This window comes from Aspergillus pseudoviridinutans (assembly GCF_018340605.1).
Source record: "Aspergillus pseudoviridinutans IFM 55266 DNA, scaffold_9, whole genome shotgun sequence".
NCBI classification, from domain to species: Eukaryota; Fungi; Ascomycota; class Eurotiomycetes; order Eurotiales; family Aspergillaceae; genus Aspergillus; species Aspergillus pseudoviridinutans.
This window is the reverse complement of record NW_025091289.1, coordinates 1,367,465-1,394,482: the sequence shown is the minus strand read 5'-3', so window position 1 is coordinate 1,394,482 and position 27,018 is coordinate 1,367,465. Positions and strand designations below refer to the sequence as shown.

Genomic DNA, 27,018 nt, shown 5'->3' with positions numbered 1-27,018 from the left:
AAACTAGCTATATTGTCTTGTTAGATGTTCCTATTCAACACTAGAAGCCTTGATAAGATATGAATTGTATACTAGACACTAGGTGTGAATGACAGGCTAAAATTGAACACGGACTGAGAGATAGGTGACATACAGATTTTCACTCTTATCATTATAATATATATGTGCTCTCCAGCGTGTCAACTGGTCGTCAACCCTTATTGTTGGCTTCCATCAAGACGCTGTGACCGAGTTCTGCTGTTATATGTTGTTGAGAGGTATGCAGGTACACCTTGTCAAGTATCAGTCTCGGTATGGAGTATATCCTTCAACTAAACCCTCCCTTAACATAGTGCCAAATTGAAATAACGAAGGAAATCTATGACATTTCTGAATGAGCTTCTGGAGCAGATAGCTGGCAGACAAAAGGAACCCAAGCTTCTGATTGCAAACGATACTACCTATGGTTGTCTAGGGCGACTTGGTCTGTTTCTCAGCGAACGAGCTCACAGCTGGTCGATATCAACTAGAAGGCTGACCAGGTCTAATAATAGATCTAAACCAAGTAACTCTTTGTCTGTCTACAAATGGTAGCCTCGTTTGGTAGCCTCGTTTCTTAGTGTTTACTGCTGACTTTGTGTTGTTGATTTCCCCTCCCCGACCTCCACTCCTGGAATTGTTTGGGTCGCGGCTTTCCTCTTTGGGCCAGCTTGTTTGGGAATTTCCATTTTAGGCCCCTTTTGCGCCACTTTCGGCGGGAAAAATAATGTTCCGCGTGGCTTGATGCAGTTTCTGGCAGCAACCTTAACCACAAGAGCAGCGCGTCAACAACAGGGAAAAGACCATAAGAACTCGACGACACGGGAATTGAGAGGGAATGGTATCGCCTTGTCATCATCTCTCGCTCACCTTCTCCTACGAGCATGCGGGAGGTTTAGTCTCTGGCATCCCTTCGTTCCTACTAACCCTTTGTCACTCGTTGACCCCCCAGATTTGCCTCTTTCCGCTTCATTTCTCCGCTCGTGCTTTTCGAATCTTTCATAACATTCCCCCATCATGGATGACTCTATCATGGAGGGCTCCGTCTTTGAGGACGATGGTAGCTCGGACTTCGTCCCTGAGCCTGCACCGGTATGAATTCTCAAAAATCTGGCAGTTTCTCAATCCAGCCAGCTCGTGCTGACACCTGTCTTCTTGTAGAAACCCAAGGCAAAGGCCGCCCCCAAGAAAGCGGCACCAAAGAAAATGACTCAAACGAAACTCACAGCTAAGCCAGCTGCGAAGGCGACCGCGTCAAAAAAGCGACCCAAGCCCGATAGTGAGGATGACCTGTCTGACGACAAGGGAATGTCCGACGACGACTCCTCTCTTTCACATACGCCTCCCAAGAAGGTCAAGAAGGCTCCTGCTAGCAAGAAAGGAGGTTCGAAGCCTCTTGCAGACGTGGAGAACGAATCATTTGGAGGGGAAGTTGGCGATCAACCTGCACAGTCCAACAATGCGTCAGAGAAGTACCAGAAGGTGAGTCTGTTGTTGACTCTGCACTGACCTTTGGACTCCACTATGCGGAGGAAACATGCTAACTGGCACTGTCTACCAGCTTACACAACTTGAACACATTATCAAACGTCCAGATACATATATCGGATCCGTCGAACGGACTACCCAATATATGTGGGTGTACGATTCGGAAATGGAGGGAATGAAATACAGGGAGGTCTCTTATGTGCCCGGTCTCTACAAGATCTTTGACGAAATTGTCGTCAACGCTGCCGATAACAAGCAAAACGATGCCAACATGGATGAGATCCGTGTGACCATCGACCGCGAGTCGGGGGAGATCAGTGTTTGGAACAACGGTCGCGGTATTCCCATCGAGATACATGCGAAAGAAGGGATTTACGTTCCCGAGCTGATCTTCGGCCATCTTCTAACCTCGTCCAACTACGACGACACCCAGCAGAAGGTGACCGGTGGTCGCAACGGTTTCGGTGCTAAGCTTTGCAACGTCTTCTCCACCGAATTCACCATCGAAACTCAAGACTCCCGTCAAAAGAAAAAGTACAAGCAGACCTGGACCAGCAACATGTCCAAGATGGGCAAGGCCAAGATCACCGATGCCAAGGGCGACGATTACACTAAAGTTACCTTCAAGCCCGACTACGCCAAATTCGGAATGGAGGGCATGGACGATGACTTTGAAGCTCTCGTCAAACGTCGTGTCTACGATTTGGCAGGAACTGCCAAGGTCGCTGTCAAGCTGAATGGTAGCCGCATCCCAGTCCGAAACTTCAAGAAGTACATGGAAATGTACACCAAGGCCATCCGCCGAGAACGGGGCGAAGAGGACACCAACGCCAAGGAGGAAATCATCACCTGTAGCCCAGACCCTCACTGGGAAGTCGGATTTACAGTCTCGGACGGCTCGTTTCACCAGGTGTCCTTTGTTAACTCCATTGCTACTACCTCGGGAGGAACCCACGTTAACTACATTGCGGATCAAATCTGCGCCAGGTTGGCTGACCAAGTCAAGAAGAAGAACAAGAACGGAGCGACGCTGAAGCCTGCCCAAATCCGAAACCACATCTTCATTTTTGTGAACGCTCTAATTGTGAACCCGGCCTTCACCTCCCAGACCAAGGAGCAGCTGACAACAAAGTCGAGCCAGTTCGGCAGCAAATGTGTTCTTGAAGAGGACTTCTACAAGAAGATCCTGAAGACCGAAGTCATGAACAACATCCTGCACTTCGCCCAAGCCAAGGCGGATCAGATGCTGAAGAAAACGGATGGTGGGCGTCGCACCCGCATGAGCAACCCGAAATTGGTCGACGCCAACAAGGCTGGTACCAAGGATGGTCACCACTGCACTCTCATCTTGACCGAAGGTGACTCGGCCAAGGGTCTTGCCATGGCTGGCCGGGCGGTCGTCGGACCCGACCTTTTCGGTGTCTTCCCCTTGCGGGGAAAGTTGCTCAATGTCCGCGATGCGTCGTTTGAGCAGATTTCGAAGAACCAGGAAATCCAAAATATCAAGAACTTCCTTGGTTTACAACACAAGAAGGAATACACCGATACCCGCGGGCTGCGCTACGGTCATCTGATGATCATGACCGATCAGGATCATGATGGCAGTCATATTAAGGGCTTGCTCATCAACTTTCTTCAGGCTCAATTTCCTAGTCTGCTGAAGATCCCCGAGTTCTTGATTGAGTTCATCACTCCTATTGTCAAGGTTTGGAAAGGCGATCCTAAGAACCCTACCAAGCAGCGCTCGTTCTTCACCATGCCCGAGTATGAGGCCTGGAAAGAGGAGCACAAGCATGAACGCGGCTGGGAACACAAGTACTACAAGGGTCTGGGTACTAGCACGACTGAAGATGCCCAGGTCTACTTCCGTGACCTCGACCGCCATCTGAAGGAGTTCCATACCATTCAGGATCATGAGACGGAGCTCATTGAGCTTGCCTTCTCCAAGAAGAAGGCGGACGAGCGTAAGGAATGGCTGCGCCAGTTCAAGCCTGGAACCTATCTGGATCATTCCGTCGAGAAGATCACATATACCGACTTCATCAACAGGGAGCTCATCCTGTTCAGTATGGCTGACAATCAGCGGTCCATTCCATCTGTTGTCGACGGCTTGAAACCTGGTCAACGTAAGGTCTTGTACACGTGTTTCCGTCGCAACCTTAAGAAGGATATGAAAGTGGTTGAACTGGCGGGGCACGTTTCCGGTATGACCGCGTACCAGCATGGTGATACCTCCCTCCAGCAGACCATCGTCGGTCTCGCACAGACTTTTGTCGGATCAAACAACATCAATTGCCTCGAGCCCAGTGGTAATTTTGGAAGTCGTCTCCAAGGCGGTCAAGATTGTGCTAGTGCTCGTTATATCTACACGCGGCTGTCGCCCTTTGCCCGTCGTATGTTCCACGCTGCGGATGACCCCCTTCTCACTTACAACGAGGATGACGGCAAGAAGATTGAGCCAGAGGTCTACGTTCCCGTTGTGCCTCTGATCCTGATCAACGGTGCTGACGGTATCGGCACTGGTTGGAGTTCTTCAATCCCTAACTACAACCCGGAAGACATCGTGGACAACCTCAAGCGGCTGATGGACGGCGAGCCCATCAAGCCCATGCAGCCGTGGTTCCGCGGATTCACCGGCGAAGTCACAGCTCTTGGAGGCGACCGCTTCAAGTTCAGCGGTATTATCAAGGAGACCGGCGACAAGGAGGTGGAGATTACTGAACTTCCCATCCGCACCTGGACACAGGACTTCAAGGATAAACTTGAGGAAATTATCAAGGCCGAGAAAACGCCATCCTTCATCAAGGACTACAGGGATTACAACACGCACACCAAGGTACACTTTGTCATCCAAATGGACGAGAAGAACATCAAATCCGCCGTGTCGGAAGGATTGGAGGAGAAGTTCAAGCTGTCCAAGACCATCGCAACCACCAATCTGGTTGCTTTTGACCCTGAGGGCCGGATCACCAAGTACGCTTCCGTCGACGATATCTTGAAGGAATTCTACGCAGTTCGTCTCAAGTTTTACGAACGTCGCAAGGTATGTGGCTCTGACACCTTGCATATTTGAAGGCATGCTGACTTAGAGTTCTAGCAATATCAACTCAATGAACTTCAGAAGGATTTGGACAAGCTCACCAATCAGGCTCGTTTCGTGCAGATGATMATTGACGGTGACCTTGTTATCTCAAAGAAGAAGAAACCTGTTCTTGTCGCCGAGTTGAAGAAACATGGCTTCAAGGCCTTCCCGAAGGTTATTGACGCTGTGAAGGCTGGCGAGGATGCGCCAGTGGTCGAGGAGGAAGAGGAGGAGTCTGGCAACGACGAGACAGAGGTCTTATCGAGTGCTTACGATTATCTTCTTGGCATGCCTCTGTGGTCTCTAACCCACGAGCGCGTGGAGAAGCTGCGACGACAGATCGGAGAGAAGGAGGTTGAGATGGACGCCTTAATAAAGCTTTCCAAGGAAGATATCTGGAGACGCGATCTTGATGACTTTATCAATGAATGGCGATTCCAGCTTGAGGATGAAGCTCGCCGCCAGCGCAAGGTCGCTAACATGGGCCGCCGTACATCGGCGAAGCTCATGACTGCCACTGGTCGGGGGAAAGCAACCAAGAAGCGCAAGGCGGCCCTGGACGATGATTCGGACGACGAAGATTTTGCGGCTCCAAAGTCTAAGAAATCAGCGGCTGCAAAGAAGACAGAACCTAAAGGTGGTCTTCTCAGCTACTTGGGCAAGCCATCCGCGAAGCCTGCTCCCGTTCCTGCTCCCTCCGGTGACGGAGGCGATTCCGATGATGATTTCGAGGTAGAAGTGCTACCGAAGAAAAACAGGGGAGCAGCAACCAAGGCAGCTTCCAAGATAAAGGATGAGGATGAAGTCATGGACGACTTGGACGAAGAAATCCTCCCGAAGAAGAGCCGCGGACCCGCCAAACCGGCTCCTAAGCCKAAGGAAGAGGACGATGATGATTCTGAAGACATCGCTCCTAAGAAGGGCAGAGCCGCGGCCAAGGCGAAGCCCAAGCCCAAGGACGAGGATGACGACGACCTTGATGACGATGAATTCATGGAGATTGCCAAAGCCGAGGCAGCTAAGTCAGCCAAGTCCCAGCCGACTAGGACAAGCCGGAAAATCACAAACTATACGGCCCTGGACGACTCCGACAGCGATAACGGCGACGATCTTCTTGGAGATGTGAGCAAGATGGTCAAGGGCATTGGAGGCGCTACCGGTGACTCCACGACCGACTCACGCCAGCTCTTCTCTGAGCGCTCCAGGCCGAGCAGCAGCTCCTCTGGGTTGAAGGTCGGCAGTTCCAAGCCCTCGAAGCTATCCACCGATTTCGATGCGGATGAGACGGACTACAGCAAATTAATCCCTCAGAACTCTCCCCGCCGATCGCTGCAGGTCAAGCCCAAGGAGATCAAAGTCAACGATGATTTCGACATGGACGATGACGATGACGATGAGCCCGTGAAGCCAGCTGCCAAGGGTAAGCCAGCTGCCAAAGGCAAGTCGGCAACCACGGCTGCGGCCTCAAAGCCCGCAGCTGCCCCCAAGCCGCGTGGCCGCCCAAAGAAGGATGCGGCGAAGCCGGCTGCTCCTGCGCCTAGTCTCAAGCAGACGACTCTGTCCCCTGCCGCCAAGGCATATGCATCGAAGCAGGCCAAGGCGACAGCCACCAAGAAGAAGCAGCTTGTCGACGATTTGTCAGATGACGACATCGATGCCATGGCCAACGACATCCTGGACTCTCCGGCAGGCAAGATGGACGTTTCGGAGGATGATGAGCCCCCTAAGCGGAAGACTGCGGCCCGGCCAGCTCGTCGGACTGCGGCAGCCAAGAAGACGTACGTGATTGAGGATGACAGCGAGGACGACGATGGAGGAGATTCGGGCGATGACTTTGATGATGAGGACAGTGACTAGAGGGAGAGAATGTCCATAGGCGTTGATCGTCTGGATACCCGCTCTTTGTTCTCTTCTTTTCTTTTTTTCATGCAATTCTTTTTCCACTTGGATTCTATGGTTACATCTCGTTGGTGTCGTCTTGTCTATGGGTTCTTTCATTTCGATCAGCCTCATACATAGTGAGTTACTATCATGCCTGGGACATAATATAACTCGCGTTACCATGGACAGCTGCTAATTAGTGTGCGTGGTTCGCATGAGTAATCTCTGTCTACTGTMTAGTATCAGTCTTGGAACCGGCCCATGTGGATAAGATAGAGGGTAGACTATTATCCCTAAGGGTATCTATAACAGTGGGCAAGAAAACCCCTAAGGAAAGGCTTCGGCCTTGGGCATCAGCAGAAGATGCACATCATCCCATCCTTGACCAAAAAGGACTTGGCTTTGTGTGGTCATAGCTGTTTGTCAGTTCCTGTGATGGCTCGAGGACTTATGGGATGCCTAGCATCATGATGATTCCAAGAAAGTTTGAGTCTACAGGAATCGAGCTGGATCGGGTCTTACTGCCACTGTTTCTACTTTCAGACTTTCAGAGAATGGTGGATTAAAATCAAAGTGCTTTGAGCATTCGGAGGTTTTTCATGATGACAGCGCACGAGGCATCGCAGCCGTCCGCATCGCTGCCATCGCTGCCGTACGTGGGATCGCTGTCAAAGGTACCGACCACCTGGTCGAATGGTGCAGGGGGCTTCGGCGTCGGCTGGTAGTAAGGTGATTCGGTCTGCAAGAACGTGGTGAAGATGTTTTGGGCGCCATTGAAGTTGTACTGGTAGAAGACGCTATGCTCCGAAGCTGTCCTGTACAGCCATGTGGCCTTTTGGCTTTCGATCAGCATGCCCTGTGCACTGTACATGGAGAGCTGTTCCATGTTGTTCAATGGGTCATTGAGCAACGGATCGTCAATCATGTGGTCTGCCACCCAAAGCTACATGTTGTCAAAATAGCCTGAAGCCCGCTTGGTGATGTGTAGGAGCATGCTAGCCACTTGACATGAAGATGGATTGGTCCCAGTGGTGATCGGAGGACACTCTGTCAGCGTTAACTTGGTCCCCGTTGCACCCCCCAGCCGTATGTGGACATCCCACAGCGCGGCTGAGCCTGCGCTTTCTGCGGCGACGTTCCACTCCATCAGGATAACTCCTGGGGTCGGACCTTTGCTTGTCAAGATGAGATCTTGTAGCTCTATATTGCTGACCTCCCCCTTGTTACCGACCCTAAGCATAACCGCGGGCTTGCTGGCATTGCTAAAGTAACCTCCTGATGCTGCAAACTGCGACCAGGTCTCACTGATGATCTTTGCATTCTTGGGAACAGTAATGGTGCGTTTGATGATGTAGGTGCTGGTATCTACCAAGATGATCTTGCTGCCATTGCCATATTTATTGAAGGCATTCTGAACAGCGTCTGTGTTGTCTATTGAGCCATCGCTAGCAGCACCTTCATCCTTGAGATGAATAAAGTCTACTGCGGTTTTGTTAGTGTACTGGTTCCTGGGATGTTCAAAGTAAGGAGCCACATCAAGTCCCGCGATGGATGGTCCCAGGAGAGAGGGTTCTTAGTCATAGTCCTTTGGCCCGTTGGTCCAGGACTGTTTGTTTTCCTTGTATGTTGCCCCCATCACATACTGTTTGTTGAATCAGCAAAGATTGTGACCTGAATGGGGGCAGCTTAGGGTAGTAACATATGCTCTTGTAATATCTGGAAGAGAGGATCAGGTTGTCACTCTAATGGTCTTTGATTGGACGATCCAGCCGGACATTATCCAAAACCAACCCGGTGAATCCGGAGTCCATGACATTAACTGGGACGGCCATCTCAATTGTAAAAGACTCGGTACTGGAGAAGACCGAGTTGATAATGGTCACCGAGCCTGAGATCTGCCCGTTGGCATCGTTGTATAGTCGGAATCCAACTTTGGTGTTCTTGACCGTGATGCTCTTCCACACCCAACCCCAGTCCCAGATGACTTTGACTGCAGTATTGCAGCCATTAAATGTCAACCGCGCGGCACTGAACTGCTGACTGCCTCTATCTGTGAGCTGTCAGTGTTGAGGCTTAGACTGCCAGGTCTCACTTACAAATCCCGAAGTTGCCGCCGGTGAAAGTGATGTCTGACATGACGCCCCCGCTACCATTCTCCGCGTACATGCCTTGCTGAGTCTGTCAGGTAAAATAGTCAGCCGGCTCCAATTAAGTGCTAGTGGACTTGAAAGTCTCAACACCTACCATGGCAGAATCTGCGATGATCTCAACATTCTCAATTGTCATCACCTGGGCCACCTGATAGTGGAGTGCAGCCACATAGGCACCCGGATTGCTTGCCGTGATATCGATCTTCAAATTGCGAATCTGGCTATAAAACCGCGCAGTGTTGATATACCACTCCAGCGCATTGCCATCGGGCCCGTCTCCACCGTTATCAAGTAGACGTACGTGGACAAGACTCCGAGACCGACAAAGCTCGAGGCGGCTCGGATGGTTGGCAAGTTAATTGCATCACCAATGATCTGAGTGCCGAAGTAAATGCTAATCGAGCTAGACACAAGGTACGTTCCGGGAGGGAAATATACGATGGCATTTTTGGTAGTGGCCCCATTGCAAGCGGCGCCACATCGCTTACCGTCATTGATGGCCCTTTGGATTGCTGCCGTAGAATCCTACCATTGTTTAGTCCCATCGTCTATACTGTGCTTCCGTTAGGCATACTGACTCTTTGACCTGTGGGATCAGCCCCATAGTCATTGACGACATGTCGAAAGACCTACAAGTTGCATCATGTCAGCGTAGTCTTTGGGATTGAAGATGTTGAGGGAATTGGCTGCCGGAGAGTAGATACCTTGTAGTCAGGATTATCTCCCCACGGGATGGCACCCTTTCGCTCGATCCCCTCCATCCAGAACGTTCCCGCCCTCCAGTATAACTTGGTGTAGTTTCCACCAGCCGAGCCACCTGCTTCGAGCTTGGCCACCAGCGCTGCCGCGCGGGCAATCTAGTCGGTGATATTGAGTAGAGGCGGCGGTGCATCCACGTCGTCACGCTTACCCAGCTTTGTCCCCAGCTTCATAGAGTAGTTGTTACATGACGGGCGGGCAAGACGGGCTTGATTCCGCTTGGTCATTTCCGCAACGGCCTCTCTGACTATCTGACGGGCGGTTGCAATCTCACTCGAGGTCGCGTTGTGCACCACCACATTTGGGGGCAAAACAGCCGCCTCACCCCGAGGGGAGATAAACGCTCGATGATGGGCAGCATGGTCCCAGTGGGCGTGGGAACTGGATAGGACGAGGACAAAATAGGAAAGGATATATATCCAGGAAAGAGTGGCAGAAAGAGAGATCCACATCTTGCTCAGTGACAAAAGGGAGCAAAAAGGAGCAAATAAGCCAGGTCAGCTCAACAAACAAGTATCTGGTCCTTGTTAAAGAAGGGAAATGGAGCGACTGCGCTATTTAATTTATATACAGAGCTCAGTTACTCCAAGGTTGAGCCCGAATCAGCCATGCTTGATTAAGGGGTATATCGCATATTGGACAGGGGGATATGCAGGACAACCCTGCTACTGCTGATTCCTGCAGTTACAGACGCCAATGTCGCCGCTCTTCTGGCTCGGAAGAACAATGAGCAGAGTGTTGTTCACGCCCTTTCTCCGGGGAGACTGCATCCCATGGCGACACGTGAGCGGAGTTGTGCCTTCTTTAAGGTAGTGCTGACAGCTGGTCGAGCTGCTAGTTTGACAAGGATCTCTGTTAGATTGTATAGATTCCCCAAGGATGGCTCTGGATTGTCCCAACACCGTCCATGTCTGAATCTGGCGTGGATTGCGGCGGTGTTTGTTGCGGAGGCCATCAGTAGGTTGATGGTAGATGAAGCTATCTATGACCCCATGTTGCCCTAGCGCAGACGTTGATAATCTGACATGCATGAACCAGTCCTCAACACCAATGATATGGGCTTGCTGGCACACGTGCACGGGGCAGCCGCAGGGTCGAACAGCAGGATGCACTGGCAGGGTCTAGGGACTATGTTCCTACATACTCCATACTCCGTGCTCCGTACTATAATAGTGCCATCATTGAACGGGCCAAATGGGAGTGGGGGCCAAATGTGGCTTGTAGCTCATTTCCACCCCCTCTTGATCTGCCTAGTAACCAAGCTTATATTAGCATATTTTAAGTGATAGGATGCATTACTCTGTGCCAAGTCGCCATCATGTCCCCGTCCCTTTATGTTACAACTGGAATCTTGTCATATTCTTAAAGCATGAGATAGCCGAGACAGCCCCAGGTTCCATCCATCCGTCCCAGTATGATATTCCGGGGCATTCATTACAATCATGTCTGCTACGACCGTGTCCACTAGTGATATCTCTCTGCAGCCGCTGACGACCCCCTTTATCCCACCACCCGGCTGTGGCAACCAATACAGCACCACGGATTATCTGCTCTACTCCAAACATTCGTATCATCTGTCTGTCTCGAAGGAACTTCCGTCTTGCCAACCATCCGGATGGGGTGTGAGCCAGAGCTCCCGCTTTAAATATAGCCCCGCCGTCTGTCCCGCCGGGTGGACGGCGTATAGCATCGGGGGGACGGTGTCGTCGGCAAGCCCTATGACAGCGGCAACACGCAGTGTAACCACCGCCTTTTGCTGCTCCGAGTGAGTGACGCTTGATTCCTTCTTTTCCACAGTCCTCAAACGCCAGGCGACTTTGCTTCGATCCTCTTAGCTTGTTCTCTTTGGTTTGGTGTCGCTTCCGCTGGCTGGTAGATGCACCCTTCCACTAATTATGGAAATAGGAGGTTCACCCTTTCTACCTTATACGGCCTGCCAATCCCCGGCACCTCGCTACCGGCGTGTTTCCAAAGTGTGTCCGCCACTACGGCGTTGCTTCCCCGGCAAACCATCCCGAGCCCGGTACCGACGGTACGCATGCATGAGGCATGGCACATCACCTGGGCCTCGACCGATGTGCCAACCCTTCATCCCCCACCGCCGGATATTGGTGCTTGTACTACCCTTGCACTGAGCTCCTGGGTTCCGGGCGCCGCGGTGGAAGGCGGACTGCTATGCGAGTCCTCGAGTGGAGAGCCCMCGGGGCCGACCAACACCAACAACAGCGAGAATTATCATGATAGGGGGTCTGACACGGCGACAAGGTGGTTTCTCGTTGTTGGACTTCCGATTATTGCGGTTTTCGCAGTCGTCGGGTGCTGTATATGTGCTTGCTGTCGGCAAAAGAAGCGTAGAAAGAAGAGGCTGGAGCCTTCCAATCAGCAAGCTTCTTTGGCTTCGCGAGGATGTCGAGGCTCTCCCTAAAAGGCTTCGATGCCAGGAATTTTGGTGGCCCGAAAAGAGTTAAAACCACCTCGCGCCTCCCCATTCACTGCTTAGTCATTAGCAGTATCGGCCGTTGCTGCTTTGGATCTGGATGATATGTCCACTGTTCGCATCTTCATGTCGTACACGAGCATATTCTCTGTTATGTTCTGCTCAGTTCTGATCAGCTCCGACGGTTGGAATGGATTCGACATGCGCCACATTAAGACCTTGCACTGGTCGTTTTCCGGAGGGGTAAAAGGTGTTGCTTACTTTCTCGTCTTTAGGCGCTGTCGGGTCTCTGCTGCCAGCCTCTGTGGATTGCGCGCCAGTTTTCTGAAGTGCTCTGGTAGATCTCATTGAGGGGGTTTCCTGGGGCAATGCGACATGTGCCAAAGCATCAGGTAAACTTTGTAGTGGCCGGACAACCGAACGGCTAGAAAGGGGACTCAGGCCATAATTGCCACCATTGGTCTCGACAAGGCTTGTAATTCGTCCTGGAGAAAAAGTACGTGTGAGGTTCAATAGAAAGACCTAAATAGTTTAAAACTGCATATTGCCATTAGATGCAACAAGCCTGCGCATGAATGCACCAACCAACCGGTATTAATGACGGCAAAGACGCCATATGCTTCATTTGAGCGCCCAGGACACAGCTCCCGATCTCGGAGTCATGAATATGCTACCCGTATCACTCTCGCGTCACAGTATCCGGAATCTGTAATCATAAGCAAAGCGAACGAAACGAATATCCACCCCATCTACCAGATTACATTTACCTATCGCAACAAATGAACAAGGAGGCCGCATTCCGACATCAAAGGCATCGAACAGGTGAAATATCTCGAGTCTGCAGGGCCTGTTTCCATTGAACTCCTAGAGAACTTTCTTGCTCTCTCGACAGTCTGATTAACGAAGGAAGTAATCAAGCACCCTTTCACTTGAGAGCGTGAGACTGATATTACTAGATGGGGGACCATTTGCAGTTTAAATAGTCTCAAGGCATTACTTGTATTCATGTACGACGTAACGACCATCACACCAGCTATGCCCACATGTTGCTGGGGCATTGTCCTGTGCTTAAGCCCATCGGGATGCTTCGGACAACGAAGAATAGAGCCTCACGGAAGGAATTTACACGGATTAGGACGAATCCGATATCCCTCTATACTGTAGATCTCAAACCGTTCAGGCTATGACTATCACAACTAATCAACGCTACATACTAATTTTCGATCTCATTCATCCACTTGGTGATCTTCAGCGTTACGTATTTTGGCGGGGAAGATTGGCACGCCATTCTACCCGTTAAGTTTTCGAAAAGAACGTCATAAGATGTATCAATTGGCTTGCGCCGTTTGGCGTTCTGAGGATCCCTTGACTCCTGAGATATCCGGAGCTGCTCCCATGAACATCTGAGCTTGTGCTGTCTTTCGACTGAGAAAGCCCACCAAAATGTCTTGTAGAATTTGTGCAGCACGATCAACTATAGCAAAACCCTACTGGGGAAAGAGTCCGCGGGCATCAGAAGGAATGGGAGGAGCTCGACCAATACGTCTCTTTCCTGATGGCAGTGCCGGGCTTTGGGGGAGTGTGGCGGGCGAAAATAGACAGCGAGGGGAGAATCGTTGAAGGGGGCGATTATTAGTTGGAGTGCAGCTTATTGAGGCTACTTGCCCAGTGTGCTCAGCCTTCTGCTCACCTGTGCTCAGTGATTGCCTCAGGCTGCTCAGGGCGCGCTCAGATTGTGCTCAGATCTACTCCGTGAGCAAAAAGCAGCGAGGGGTGAGCACTAAAACGGAAAGAGTAAGCTATTGACCGTCCTAGAAAATCAAGTACGTATGCGACCTCTCTCTAAAAAAGAACAAAATGGATTTCTTGCAGCTCTTCAGCCACAACTGGTAAAGCTAAATTGATCCTGAGTCATATCTTCAGTCCACATTGCACGGAAAATGGCCTTTTCTAAGGAAGGCACTCGTTCAAGCAGTTATCAAAAGTCAGTATCCTATATAAGTATTTCCATATTCCACGCTGTATAATCTACTAATATAACTTCAGTTCATACTTATATTCATTCTCCTCAAATACAAACTTCAGCAGCTTAATAATATCTCTAGTTTATTCTTTATAGAGTGTAATGCCTCCAACATCATCGACCACACAGGCACATCTTCAGACCGCCGGGTTGGCAACGCCGGGCGCAGACAGCTGGACAAGTATGTGGAACTGAGTCGAAGCTATCGTCGAAAGACAAGATATGGGTTTTTAAAGAAGAACGAAAGTGACGCCGCCGGCGAGGTCCTGCAGCAAGCATTGCGCTACTCTGTCCGCCTACCCGGATGACCTTCGGCGATCAGCATTCGTGGTCGGGAGATGGTGTGCGCATTGCAGGTGCAGTAAACGCTTACGACTGTCAGGTGTATTAGTGTTGTGATGATGGTTGTGCCGTTGTGATCTACGGGTTTGGGGAGTGGTAAGGGGTGGTCGCTGTATGCTGTGGTAGTGGTGGGTATATAAGATTTTGGTCTGGAGGGTTGGAGGGCAGAAGAGAATCAATTTCGATCTGCTGTCTCTGCTGAGAGTGCGTCATGTAAACTGAAGACAAACCAAACCGGGCCATGGAAATGAAATAACGCCAACCCGTCCTTCTAACCTGACCTCGTCATCATCACTCATCAAGACCGAAACATCAAGCAGATGCCCTCCGTCTCTTCCTACTATTCAAGCCTCTCGAGGCCATCAGCAGAGGCTCTTCGTCACCGTCACTGCCCGTGGCTTCTTGCATGTGCAAACTCAACAAGGCATGCGCGGCCTTGACTTCTCGCGCGAAGAGCGCAGAGCTATGTTTCCGCTTGGAACGGGTCTCTATCTTTCGGTTATGGTCACAACTCGACGACTTGACGGAACCCCTATCGCTTCGGTCGCTTTTCTCGCGGTAATCTTCGTCATCACCATCGTCGTCAGCATCAAGATCCATGGAGAGCACCTCGGTTGCGGTACTGGTACTCTCCGTGTACATGGTCGAGGAGCCCGTCTCGTCAGACCCGGAATCCTCCTCACTTCCTGCTGTGCGTTCTCGGTCTGGTGTCGGGGCAATGGTAGCGAGCATCGCTCGCGGCGAGGGTAATTCGGAGCAGATCACTTCGGAGCTTCGGGTGGTATTGACGGGGGTGAAGCTATTCCGGAACGGGCTCACAGGAGAGACGCAGTATGTGTCGCCATGATACTCCGGTGAGGACGACCCGTAGCCGCTCCTACTATCTGGGCATCGGTGCTGATGGGATCGGGGTATGAGTCGCTTCACGAACCCAGAGCTCCCTGCTGAGGTCGGACCGAAATTGGTTCCTGTCCGAAGAAGACGGAGGGAACTGTAAGACGGAGACTGGAGTTCAAGCATGCGGTAGTAGTTTGCCGTCTCGGTAGACTTTCTTACAATAGCCGGGTCGATGACCATGCGGCCGAACCGTCCTCGGTCCTGAGGGTGAATGCACATCGATGGGAAATCCAGGCCGAATAATGGTGTCAAGGCGTGTCGGATCTTCCAGCAGAATGTCGCTGCCACCGCTTTTGCTGCCTCATATGGCATCCAGTAGCCTCGAAAGGTAAAGAGTCAGCAGGAGAATACAGACAGAAAATGACGGTCAAATACCTTGGGCGGCAAGTGCTCCTCCAGTGATACTGTGGCAAATCTCACGAAGACCAGGGTTGGCATTCAGCATCTTGGCTGGAGTCGTCTGACCTCAGTCAGTCAAGAACTAGCAGCCAAAATCGTGCAGTATACCTTTGAATAGTCATTGCATTTGAAGAGATGCGTCGTCCGTACCAGACCAATGTTGTAATCCCACATCACAATCCATTCTTTCTCGTCACTGGGAAGTTTAAACGTATACTGAAAGACTAGAGAGCCTGTAAGCATATGCACTCTTGGGGATGTGGTGTCTGCTGTGACTCACCCTCAAAACTCTCCCGACCAGTCCGCTCCTGGAATGATTTCTTGTCACTGTTATACGGTATGTGTCTTGCGTACTCTGCAATATCGCCCATGGGATGGATGCGAAATTCGCGGTGCTTTTGAGCCAACTCTTCGTCTCGCTCTTCGCAAGGGGGATACCGGACCTCCCCCCTAGGCTTAGCCTTTGTGAAGATCGCGGCATCTTTGGCAACCTTGGGTCGTTTAGGGCGGGGCGTATTAGAAGGCATACTGACCGCAGAGCTTGCCAGTGTTCGAGTTGATAATGATTGTTGGCTCGGGCCGGGAAGGGGATTCAACAGGGATGCTATCGACGCCATGTAAACAGTGCTCGAAACGAGGGTGGAGATCAAAGTAGAGTCAGCAGATCTCAAGTGAGTTTTTCTGGAAATAACCTTCTCTTCGAAGCTGGAGATTAAGAGAGACACTGAAGAAGACAAAAGGTCAAGGTTGGGAGAGGATTTATCTGACTTGACGAACAACAGAGGATGAGGCTAAAGTCAATCGCTCGATCTGATCCCTAAGACACTGAGGAAGAAAGGATTCTAGAAGGTCTTGCTCAGTGCCAAAGGAAAATATAAGAGACAATGGAAACAAAAGGATGGGAGATGCAGAGACGCGTACGAAGGGTACGCAAATGTGTGGTTACCGTACTGCTTTGGGCGATCACCGGACTAGCCCAAAGAGTCAAATTAGAAAATAGAATGTAAGAGGGCCTCACAAGAGACAAGTGGGCAACACCTTTTCAGTTCTTTGTTAGGAGGCTTGTTCTGAATTGGATCCCCTTCTAGAGTGGATACAAGTCACGGCGTCTTAGGAAAGCTGCCCAAATGGCTATACTCTGTTTGTCCAGCCAGCCAGACTGAGAAGTCACTCCAGCAAGTGCAAAATCCTCTGTTTCGAGGCAATGTTCCATAACGAGGAGGCAGCGGTGAACCCAGGTCTACCACTGGACTCCAGATCTAGACGTCTGAGTTGAGCGGATGTCTTGGATTGAGGTGGGAAGTCTTCGGCATGAGAACAACCTCACCGGTACTTGGGCCCAGGATTCATCACGAGGTACACGTTCAGATTGGCCAGGCTGCGATGGCGAGTCCAGACTTGCCCTACCTCAAGCACCCTTAGAGTATAGCAGGTACTCCCAAGGTTTAACCAGACAACGGTTCGGTTGCAACAGAGCTTCAATTAGCGCCCGCTCGGCAATGACAGAAAGCTTGCTCCTCTTCCTCTCTCTTTTCTTCTTCCTCCCGTTCCCCTCTCAGTGCCCCGGCCATGACCTGTGACCCCTACTAGCCCGATCAAAAGTAACGCATGCCCTTCAATTTCTCGAGGCTTCACCTGTTCCACTCCTGATCTGCAGCTACCCAAGACCAAGAGATGACGCAGGCTTAACGAAGAGACATGGTAGATAACGTTTCAGGAACGACTGCCACCATGTGGAGGTCTTGCATAGCTGGGCCATGTCTATTGCTGCTCCTGCTCCAGATCCCCACCATGCAAACAGATGGAGACAGCGGTCTGACGAGCGTAGACCCCAAAGGGACTAGATAGCTATGGAAAACAAAAGAGGGTATCGACAAACTTTCGTACCGCAATACTATTTTGTGTTGACCATCTATGGTTGTTCCCGTTCCCGGTTGGTGAAATAGTGTTTTGGTCACTTTTTTTGCCCTCGTAACTTGATATCGACCATCCATGTCGATGACCTCGACCTTAGAAGATGGTATCAACCGCTAGATCAGCCGGAAGATTAGACCTGACTGGACAACAATGGCCAATGAACGAACGGGTTCAACAGTGATGGCTCGACGAGGCGGGCAGTAGGGAGGTCTGAGACCGCGGATAGCTGCATGGCGCTTTCTTCCCGTACGACGGGAAGCTGCTTTTGCTCCCAATCAAGGAGACCCCACTAAATCAGCCACTTGAGCCAGGTGAGACCCAGTATTGCCCGTAAATTTGTCCGTAAGGGCGAGCCTGGCTCCCTCCGAGTCGGATCCGGTTAGAAACAACTCAAAAATTGAACAAAAATTTGAGCTGCCGTGGTAGATAGTCAGACATTTCTGGATCAGACAGCTCTTGGATGAAGCCGAGCTAGCCTTCGAAGAAAGAGGACAAGCACAATAACAGTTGTTACACCAACAGAGCTCCCAAAATTATGTAGTCAGGTCTATTTCCACTCCCCTGCTTGGCCCCGTCAGGCGATATCGTGATAACATAGAGCATGCCATACTAGCCTCCCTCCCTGGAAGTGACACCCGTTGGTCGATTTGACTGTTAAGTTCCGACAGATCGCTACGGACGAACATAGCTCTCACTGGGCAGTTATCTCATCAGAGATGCAGGATATGCAGACTCTGCTTATATGACCACGGATTTCAAGGAACCTTCCATGCAGCTTCTCTGCAGTAGGTCCACAACCTCTGTGGCGTACCAGTCGTCATTCTTGCTTGGTAACCTGTCTACTGGGCGATCCGCTTGTGTCGTTGATGTCGACAGTTCTGTATCTGCCACCCTTCCAAATTTTCTTCTTTGAAGGCTTTGAATTGGTTTGTCAACGGTTCTTCAGAGCCGCAGCTAAGCTTGGGGGCGATAGGTAAATGGCTACTGGCGATGTTGTTTTTCAGCCTCACACCAATCCACAGAGAATGATGTCTTGCTTGAACTCAAGACAATAACAAATATTCTTATATATCACCGGCCAAAGTCAGTGGCAGTATCCCGTAGGTATCGATCAGTCCTGCGTTTGCCATTCCCAGAGCCTCTCAAGTTTGAGACAAGGAGGGTCTAGAAGGTGAGAGAGAAGCTCAACGTCCGAAACATGGACTACATCTGTCAGAAATCATTCTCATTTTCGCCATGGAACGGACATCCAGTCTATCCTTTTGCTTTCAAACCGGAATCAGAAAAGGCAAAACATGGCTCAGGGCTGTTACTCGTACGCAACAGACGGCATAGGATGCGTCATCGACCAATGCCCCATCTTCTGCGAGTCAGACCGCGACAGGATTAAAATAGATATTATACAATGACTTCAGTTAGCCTGTCTGCGCAGATCATCTGTCACATTCGACCTGAAGTTGATGGGAGACTTAATGTCAAGAGAGCAGGCAGCTCCAGCCCAAGACCTGGTCTATTGATAGTGCAAATAGCACAAACAAGCCAACGTCCCGTGACCTCGAGGTACAGAGTATGATGCATCGAAGTCTCTTTCCCAACCCCCCAACTCATGTGTCAGGGACTCTCATGTTACATTGGACTGTACCTACATACAACCTGGGGGTTGTACTGGAGCCTAGGTAACTCCTTGATTAATCAATCTGCATTATACATGGCGTGGCATGACATATAGCACGCAGTCAAGCACGCCCGTTGCGAAATGCGACGTTGCCGGGTGTCCCCCGTTAGACTCAGGACGGGATGATCCCTGTCGACTGCGGCATCATAAAACAGCTCGGGCAACACTTGTGTGACGTCTCTCAATCTGGGGTAAAGGGGTGGAAAGGAGCGAGGTCATCCCGCTTACAGCAGAACACAGAACGTTATGTCCTGGTTAGACGTATTAGGAACAAAGTACCACGCTTTGTGAACTTGGTCGGGATTGACATGCAGGATTGTCTGAAGAGGTGAGTCGGAGTCATTGCGCTGATTGGGCCTTAAGGCTGCTATGGGTTGGAAACTCAAGATCGAAACCGTTACCATATTGGCATTGTTGGAACCAGAAAAGGAGAGGTACACCAATGGATCGGACCTTCACAGCCAAGAAAGAAACGGCACAAGTAGACATGAGGCAGACAACTCAATAAATTTGACAGAGATCGTAGCGTATGTCATTTAGCACGCTGATGTGCATTCTTGGATACAAGGATACCAGAAAAGCATTAAAGGGGGGAGAAAAGCAGAAAAATAAAATCACATATGAGTCACAAGATACTGATGGTGAAGCTTTTAGGCAATAAACCTGAGTGTTAACGCAGACGCGATTGCACACAGACAGAAAAGAAGACCCTTGTAACAAGGGAATAAGCCATATAGAAACCCTGAGAAATCATACCATCTTAACATCATGCACGCCGAACCATCCATCCCGAGTCACAATGTACAATTCAATTCTACCCAAACCCGATTCGCGAGAGCAATACTAGATCGCTTGCCCATTAGCATAATCCATGTCCAATGCCATCATATCTTTGACCGACTAGCAGGCCAATAGACGAGCAATGAGACAAAATCGCGCACTTAAGCAGCCAGCAGAGGCTCCCTGCTCTCCAGAGGCTGGCGGTTGTGCTCAACGGGTTTTGCTACCGGCTCCTGCTTGGGGGCTACAGGGAAATCCGTGGTCTTGATGACGGATTCGGGGCTGGGCTCCTTCTTGACAACTGGACCGGCGGTCTTGGTAGCTTCTGGTGAAGTACTGCGGCGGTGACCAATGTACTCTTGAGCCTTGGCGCTGTAGTCACCGACGTACTGCTTCACTAGACCGGTGGCATGGTGGGTACGCTCCTCAGCAAGGTCCTTCAATTGGTGGGCTTGGGAGTTGATCATTCCATGGACATTCTCAATTTGAGCATCAATGACTTCGCGGTTGTTGATGTAGATAAGAGGACCCAGATAGGCGATGGTGACAGCAATCAGAGACAATCCCCAGAATGGGAGGAACTTGATCAGCCAGTAGGCAGTAAAGGCGGCAGAGAAGGCCTGCGATTCACGTCAGCGCTGATCCCATCCTTCAAAGGACGACTTGAGGAGCAGATTTGAGTCTAAACATACAGCAACAGTGTGGACAACATTMTCAGCGAACAGAATGCGCTGGAACTCAAGAAGAAGGAAGTCGACAAGCTGTTCGAGGTCCTCCAAGACTGCCTCAACGGTTTCCTTGGGGACAGTGTAGTATTTGCGAGGACGGAATGAGCTGGCGAGGCCCTGTGACAGCACGAGACGACCACCAATTTCGGCCGCAGCGGTGACTACCATCTCAATCAGCCAGCGTACACAATATATGCACCAACAAGCATCAACTCACATCCCAAAGCCAGATACATAAATTTGAAGAACCAGCGAAGAAGGGGCAGGTAACGGGCGGCAAAGATAAAGGCGATGACGCTCACAAAGGAAACGGCAGTAGCTCTGGGTTGCTCCCACTGGTGCATGTCAGCAACATATACAAATTGAGACCAGACCAAGAGATGATAACTCACGCTCAGAAGTCTGTAAAGCAAGGAATGATAATCTATGCGGTCATTAGCTCTGTCTTCTGAGGTTGCTGGGTTGACTTGAAAAATCACTCGACATACAGGTCAGGGGCTGGCCGGTCGCAGTAGTCGTTGACGGAGTTGAGCTCGAATATCTCAGGTCGCGCAATTCCTCTTGGGTACGCGAGGCCTCGGACTTGATGCTGTCAACAACAGGACCTGCAAAAAAATATTGTTAGAACTTTGATTCGTCCGCTATCGATTGAGTTCCTTCTGTACCGTTCGTCACAGCATCTCTGATGCCTGAATTGCAAGGTCAGTTTGTGTAACGCTAGACCGTGGGGAAATGACAAACTATAGATAGCAGTCGTATGTTAGCATTCCTGTCTTCAAAGGAGGTCGCCGATGTCTGCTCCAAACGTACCTTACTGCCGTTAGGGTTGGGATAGCTCACGTCACCGGCGCTTTGGACTTCGGCCATGGCGGAAATTTGTGTGGAAAGCTCTAGAACTCGGTTCTCAGAGTATGGAGATGGTTTTGTTGTCAGGGGTTCCGTGAGAAAATGAAGTTCCGGATTTAAACAGATGAAGTCGACGAGATTAGGAGGAGTGTTTGAAAAAGAAAAGGATGAGAGAGGGATGGAGGGAAGTTGATGGGGGCAGCAGCAGCAGCAGAAAAAAGATAAGGAGAGGGTCGTGCTCTAGTCTAGTCTGGTCCGATCCGGTCTGTTTTGGTGGTGATGCAATCGAAGCGACCGCGGACAGGTTTGGGCTTGTCTGGTCGTGTGCTTCACTGCCTTTTCTCTCTTGTCGAGTTAAGGGGACGATCCACTCGAGTATTATTCTGCAATAATGAACGTCATTTATTGTTCACTAATTGTTCTTCCCATCTTGAAGCATTAACAGACTTCTACCTACTCCGTATATGGCGGGAGAGTTGCCTGACGAAGCTACTATTACTATTTCTGGGCTCCTTCGACATGTGATAGCGGCACTCACTTCCTAGCGATGACATACGCAGTACCAACATCATAGGGGCATTCTATCGCCACACTCTTCAAACTTGGCGGGCAACACACCCAGTGCTACTGCTGTACTACTACTTACAAAGGTCATTATCCATTTGTATCTGGACTTGATTCTAGTGTCCAGGTTGGGATCGCTCGAGCATTGTGGCTGAAAGACAGAGTCACCCCCCGCATATGGGCGAATGGCGGAAGCCGTCCAAGTTACCTATGATCTCACAATGATCTCTTCCCTTTGACAGGCTGATTTGAAAGAGCATGTTTGCACTGCTGTTGATTGGAGCCGGCTGTTCTTCTTCTGCTTGATTCTTCAAGTTGGTTGGTGGATTGCGGCTTACAACAGCTATGCTCTTAAATACAGATCGGAGTTCTGGCCGAAAGCTTAGATCTATTTCTCAACCCGTTTGGCTGTTCTCAATTCTGGCACTGTTATCCCACTGGAGAAGGCAGTAGTGAAGGCTGAGAGGCTCACCGACACTGGCGGATTCCACTGCTGGAAGCAAGGGATCAAACGGATGCAGAACAAGAAAGTCTGGTGCAGGCTTTGGCCATCAGGTATGACCCTTCTAGCGAGCTGCTGGCTATTTGAGGAGATGCGAATATAAAAGTCATTGTGTCGAGGAATCGCAGCGTAGAATTAGAATTGATGTAGATGCCAGCAAAATCAGGCAGACTCATGATGTAGTCTTCATCACGTGATCTGGCGGGACTCACGCGTCTCCATGTTTTGATGCTCGACTTCCGCCGACGACGAGCGACCGCAGCACACTGTTCGCCAGCAAACATTAGCCGCAGCACGCCATAAATCGATGATTACCTCGCCTGGTCCTGACTCCTTAGAACGGGCATTTTGGCCCTTTACGTGATTACATCAATCCATCCCGCACCCGCCCAGTAAATCCTTCCTATCGCATTTGTTTACATCGCCATGGCGCCTGCCGGACCGAGGGTGCAGAAGCCTGTGGGCTCTGCAGCATGGATTTCAACCGAGAAGGAGAATTTTGCGCAGCTGGTCGATCAGGAGATGGAAGAGATTGAGTATCCTGTGCGCCATGAAATGGATTGGTTGAATGAGCACATGGCAGAGGTGTTCGCCAGCAATCAATTGTGCGTTCTGATCTACATCTCAATCAAACCGTCGACCCTTGCTGACTGCAAAATAGCAATCTTACAGACGTGTTCAAAACTCCCGGAAAGCTCCGAGGTAAGACACCTCGAACAGCACGGAAGCGGAATGTAAATGAGAACAGAATTGTAAGTTGGCCGCACCCATTGCTATGTTTGATTTCGTTGATTATTCGTACTGACCGATATCAGCCTTTGAGTGAGATCTTCACGACATCTCATAATCAAGGAGACCGCAGTCGTAACGTCAGCCCCGCCCGTTCACCTGTCAAACCTACCGCTGCGCCTATCACAACTGCGCCGTCGGAGCCAAAAGTCTCCCCAATCAAGACAAAGGACACCGCAGAGAATACCTCGCAACCTCAGTACCCTGATTTGACTCAGAATTTGAACTCGTTCCCCCAGTATAACACCGATTCGGGCTACCATGGCATGCCAGACGATGAAGGGGAGGATCAGGACGATGATGTGGTTCTCACCCAAGTGCAGTCGGAGACGCAGACATCCACCCAACCTCTCGAAGATGAGCCCATAACCGCCGTCGAAAACCAAAACCAACCGGAGCGACAGTCAATTGATCGTCGTACGACAGCTGCTTCATTCCATTCGGCTCAGGAAGATGTACGCCAACGCGGAGAGACGGTTGAGCTTATGGAGGAGTCTGCAGAGGCTGTCAACAATGAGACAACACCAAAACAGGAAAAGATGGCTTCTTCCACGCCTCAGCCAGAGGAGAAGCAGCCCGAAGCATTCGTCGTGGCCGATTCGGCAGCAGAGGAGGAGCCCGAGGCCGAGGCCGAGTCCGAGCCCAAGTCACGGGCGGAACCACAAACATCGCCAACCAAGTCTTCTCCAATGAAACAACCAGCAGCTCCGGTGGAAGAAGAGATACATGAAAAAGACGATACGCCTCTTGACTCCCTTGATGACATCGGTACGCCTTCGGACAACTCCACACCGGAGAGACCTCCCATCCGCAAGAGCAGTCTGAGCTTTGCATCGCTCCCTGCACGAGCGCCACTGTTGAAGAAGAGTTTGGGCGGCCCGAGAATCTCTCGCACGAGCCACATTGATATTACTAGAGTGAACAATGCTGCAGGTCCTAGTTCATTTGGTCGGCAAACCGGGGGACACAGAAATACTGCTGTGGATGAGGAGCCAGCGCTGGATGACGATATGGACATTGATGAGGGCAAAAGAGGTGCTCAGCAACAAGATGATATTGAGGCAGAAGCAGACGCCACAGCTAGCAAGGCCCATACCAAGTCTTCCACTCAGAGACTTCACGAAAAGATTAGCATGCTTGGCAAACTTCAACCCTCGCGGCCCACGAAGTCCATCCCATCCGTTTCAGGCCTTTCCTCCGCTCACGTTGCTTATCCCGAGCTCCCAGCAGCCAGTGCAAAGTCAGAGGTGCTCAGTCAGGAATCTCGCGAAGCGTCTGCACCGGAGCATATGGCAATCGACGGTGACGACTGGATCAAGCCAATAGACTCTCCACAGAAAACACATGCTCCCAGAAGCCCGAAAATGGAAGTGAAGGTGAAAGAAGCTACGAACGAAACAAGTCACGGATACAGTGAGAAGGTTTCAGTACCACGGACTCAGAATCGGAGCGATGCGGACGCGGCCAGAGCCAGCAACCGAAACGTCACAGAATCGATCCGTGAAAAGTCTTCAACGCCAGCTTATTCTTCACCCCAACGGCCTACCCATCAGAAGGGTGCATCAGTGTCCAATACGGGCCATCACGCTTCCACAACACCAGTGGGCTCCCCGGCTGCTGAGCGTCATGATGGCCCTCTGAGCGCATCCAAGTTAAAACTTCAATCTATCATGAGATCTGCTAAAGGTCTGTTTACAAACACCGGCAGTGTGACAGCCGCAGCAAGATTAGAAGCGTCCTCGCCTGATGAACTAGGGTTGCATTCGTACAATCGTGCAAGCGGTAATACTGCTCGTGAAACACAAGATCGCCGGCCGGTTCAGATATCTAGTCCTCTCCCTCGACAAGAAGGGCGCAGAACGCGAAGCTCGACTGAGAGGGAAGAAAAACGCAAGCAAAAAGAGCTTGAAGATCGTCGCCGGGAAGAGGAGCAGGCGGAGAAAGCACGGGTAGAGGAACGCCAGAAAGCTCTTCAATTGAAGATCGCTCAGGAAAGGGCGCGGATGGAAGAAGAAGAACGTAACGCTCCCCCTTCGGCAGCCGCCGCTCCAGCCAGCTCGACGAAGGCACAGCCGCTGCAGAGACATCAATCCAGAGAGCCGGAACCCAGCCACGAAACTGTTTCTCGAGCACCCAGCCGAATGTCTGTCTCCCAACAGCAGCCAAAGCAGAACGATCGGCGCCCTGTCAAGCCCACTCGCGAAGTTCTCCAGAAACCCAAGCCTCAGCCCGTCTCTATTCGTGTCGGCAGCGCGCTTTCGCGCCAGATCCCCCTGGCATCCACTTCCGTGGCGTCTAGCGGTCCGGAACCCAGTGCATCTGTCGCTGCACCACCACCCTCAGCTTCCAAGCCGCCAACTCTCAAGAAGAAGGCAAGCAATTCTTCTTTACATACCGCGTCTTCAAATAGCAGTTTCAAGAGTTCAGTCTCCAGCCAATCGCAGCGCAAGGTTCAGCTTGCAAATGAGAGGAAAAGGGAGCAGGAAGAAAGAGAGGCGCGCCGCAGGGAGGAGCAGAGACGTGAGTTGGAACGCAAGCGAGCTGCTCAACAGCAAGAAGAAGCGCGGCGCCAGGAAATGCGCAGCCGAGCAGAAGCCGAACGCCGGGAAAGGCTTGCTGCTGAGGATGCGAAGAAGGCCGCCCAGATACAGGCGATCGAGAAGCGGCGACAGGAAAATGCACGGAGATTGGAAAGGCAGGGCAGTCAACAACCTACGAGCGAACGAGTAAGTGAATCTAGCGACGCGGCTTTGGATCTATGCTGATGCTCCGTGTACTTTAGGCTTCAATTGTCCAGCCAGAGAGACCTCTTTCACAGGCTGCCAGACCCGCGTCACGGCTTGGATCCATTCAACCTTTCAGTCGGACGATCAACCCGCCTCAGCCCAATCCGGCGAAACCTCCAAAGAGAGGGCTGGACGAGGAAGCCAGCTACCGTCCCGCAGCTATGAAGTCTAATACTGTCCAACCTTCCGGGGAATCTAAGCGCAGGAAGACGGAAGACGAACACAACCCTATGTCAGCCATTCGACCCACCATGGCCCCGCCCATCAGACAGTCTGGGATCCGCAAGGTAGGCTCCCGCCATTCTCGAATCACTCTGGTCGTGTATGCTCATCTCGTATTCCAGGAATCCATGAAACCTCCCATGTATGGCCACGGACAAACTTCTACGCATCAACCAGGCTCTTCGATCTTCAAAACCGCCCAGCCCCAGAGACCAGCTCACCCCATGGATATGGCAAAGTACGCAAGCGGCAAGATACCCTTCGCAGAACCAAGCAATGGCGCGTCTCAACTGCCTGTGCATAAGACTCCAGGCGCCAGCTCGTCTCAAAGGGCACCGGCAAAACCATCTCCCAACTATCCCAGCGGCGAGAACATCCATCTTCCCGAGATTGCTACTGATAGTGAGGATGAGGACTCGGATGCGGAGATGCTCCCCGTGCCCAAGTGGGCTCAGCCTAAGGAGCTCGAGAACATCCTTCGCCAGCAGGAAGGCTTGGAGGCGGACTCGATCTTTGGTCCCATCGCTCCGTTCTCACTAGAGGAAACATTCAAGGCGGACAAGAAAATCAAGAAATTCCGTGAGCGTACCAGTAGCGCCAACTGGTCTGGCGCCGATGGACTGACCCAAGAGGAAATCCGGCGTGACCTCGCCGAGCGTCAACGACTGAGGCTCAACGGCGGCTGGACCTTTAACTCGTGATTTCTGCCCCATTCTTACCTTGGTCGGGTATT

At 51.1% G+C, this 27,018-nt stretch overlaps 7 protein-coding genes across 7 annotated transcripts; 3 read left to right on the top strand and 4 right to left on the bottom strand.

The window, feature by feature from the left end:
- Positions 1-1,035: 1,035 nt before the first annotated feature.
- Positions 1,036-6,445, top strand: Asppvi_011307 (DNA topoisomerase 2; the record flags this gene model as incomplete). The annotated part of the gene is made up of 4 exons (XM_043307137.1): positions 1,036-1,110; positions 1,180-1,500; positions 1,580-4,549; positions 4,604-6,445. The coding sequence occupies 4 exons, from the start codon at positions 1,036-1,038 to the stop codon at positions 6,443-6,445; spliced, it is 5,208 nt and encodes a 1,735-aa protein (XP_043163072.1).
- Positions 6,446-7,037: 592 nt separating this feature from the next.
- Positions 7,038-9,380, bottom strand: Asppvi_011306 (glycoside hydrolase family 55 protein; the record flags this gene model as incomplete). Its single annotated transcript, XM_043307136.1, has 9 exons — positions 7,038-7,412; positions 7,473-8,041; positions 8,113-8,140; positions 8,245-8,519; positions 8,566-8,647; positions 8,714-8,840; positions 8,921-9,144; positions 9,198-9,248; positions 9,324-9,380. The coding sequence occupies 9 exons, from the start codon at positions 9,378-9,380 to the stop codon at positions 7,038-7,040; spliced, it is 1,788 nt and encodes a 595-aa protein (XP_043163071.1).
- A 96-nt stretch (positions 9,381-9,476) lies between these two features.
- Positions 9,477-9,988, bottom strand: Asppvi_011305 (uncharacterized protein; the record flags this gene model as incomplete). The annotated part of the gene is made up of 2 exons (XM_043307135.1): positions 9,477-9,759; positions 9,963-9,988. The coding sequence occupies 2 exons, from the start codon at positions 9,986-9,988 to the stop codon at positions 9,477-9,479; spliced, it is 309 nt and encodes a 102-aa protein (XP_043163070.1).
- Positions 9,989-10,820: 832 nt separating this feature from the next.
- Asppvi_011304 (uncharacterized protein) lies at positions 10,821-11,803 on the top strand (the record flags this gene model as incomplete). Its single annotated transcript, XM_043307134.1, has 2 exons — positions 10,821-11,143; positions 11,284-11,803. The coding sequence occupies 2 exons, from the start codon at positions 10,821-10,823 to the stop codon at positions 11,801-11,803; spliced, it is 843 nt and encodes a 280-aa protein (XP_043163069.1).
- A 2,689-nt stretch (positions 11,804-14,492) lies between these two features.
- Asppvi_011303 (putative APSES transcription factor Xbp1) lies at positions 14,493-16,003 on the bottom strand (the record flags this gene model as incomplete). Its single annotated transcript, XM_043307133.1, has 4 exons — positions 14,493-15,397; positions 15,453-15,537; positions 15,585-15,700; positions 15,757-16,003. The coding sequence occupies 4 exons, from the start codon at positions 16,001-16,003 to the stop codon at positions 14,493-14,495; spliced, it is 1,353 nt and encodes a 450-aa protein (XP_043163068.1).
- A 4,006-nt stretch (positions 16,004-20,009) lies between these two features.
- Asppvi_011302 (uncharacterized protein) lies at positions 20,010-21,443 on the bottom strand (the record flags this gene model as incomplete). The annotated part of the gene is made up of 7 exons (XM_043307132.1): positions 20,010-20,468; positions 20,541-20,737; positions 20,794-20,911; positions 20,969-21,000; positions 21,065-21,181; positions 21,242-21,265; positions 21,392-21,443. The coding sequence occupies 7 exons, from the start codon at positions 21,441-21,443 to the stop codon at positions 20,010-20,012; spliced, it is 999 nt and encodes a 332-aa protein (XP_043163067.1).
- A 1,471-nt stretch (positions 21,444-22,914) lies between these two features.
- On the top strand, positions 22,915-26,986 carry Asppvi_011301 (uncharacterized protein; the record flags this gene model as incomplete). Its single annotated transcript, XM_043307131.1, has 5 exons — positions 22,915-23,093; positions 23,150-23,240; positions 23,304-26,003; positions 26,060-26,350; positions 26,408-26,986. The coding sequence occupies 5 exons, from the start codon at positions 22,915-22,917 to the stop codon at positions 26,984-26,986; spliced, it is 3,840 nt and encodes a 1,279-aa protein (XP_043163066.1).
- Positions 26,987-27,018: the final 32 nt, after the last annotated feature.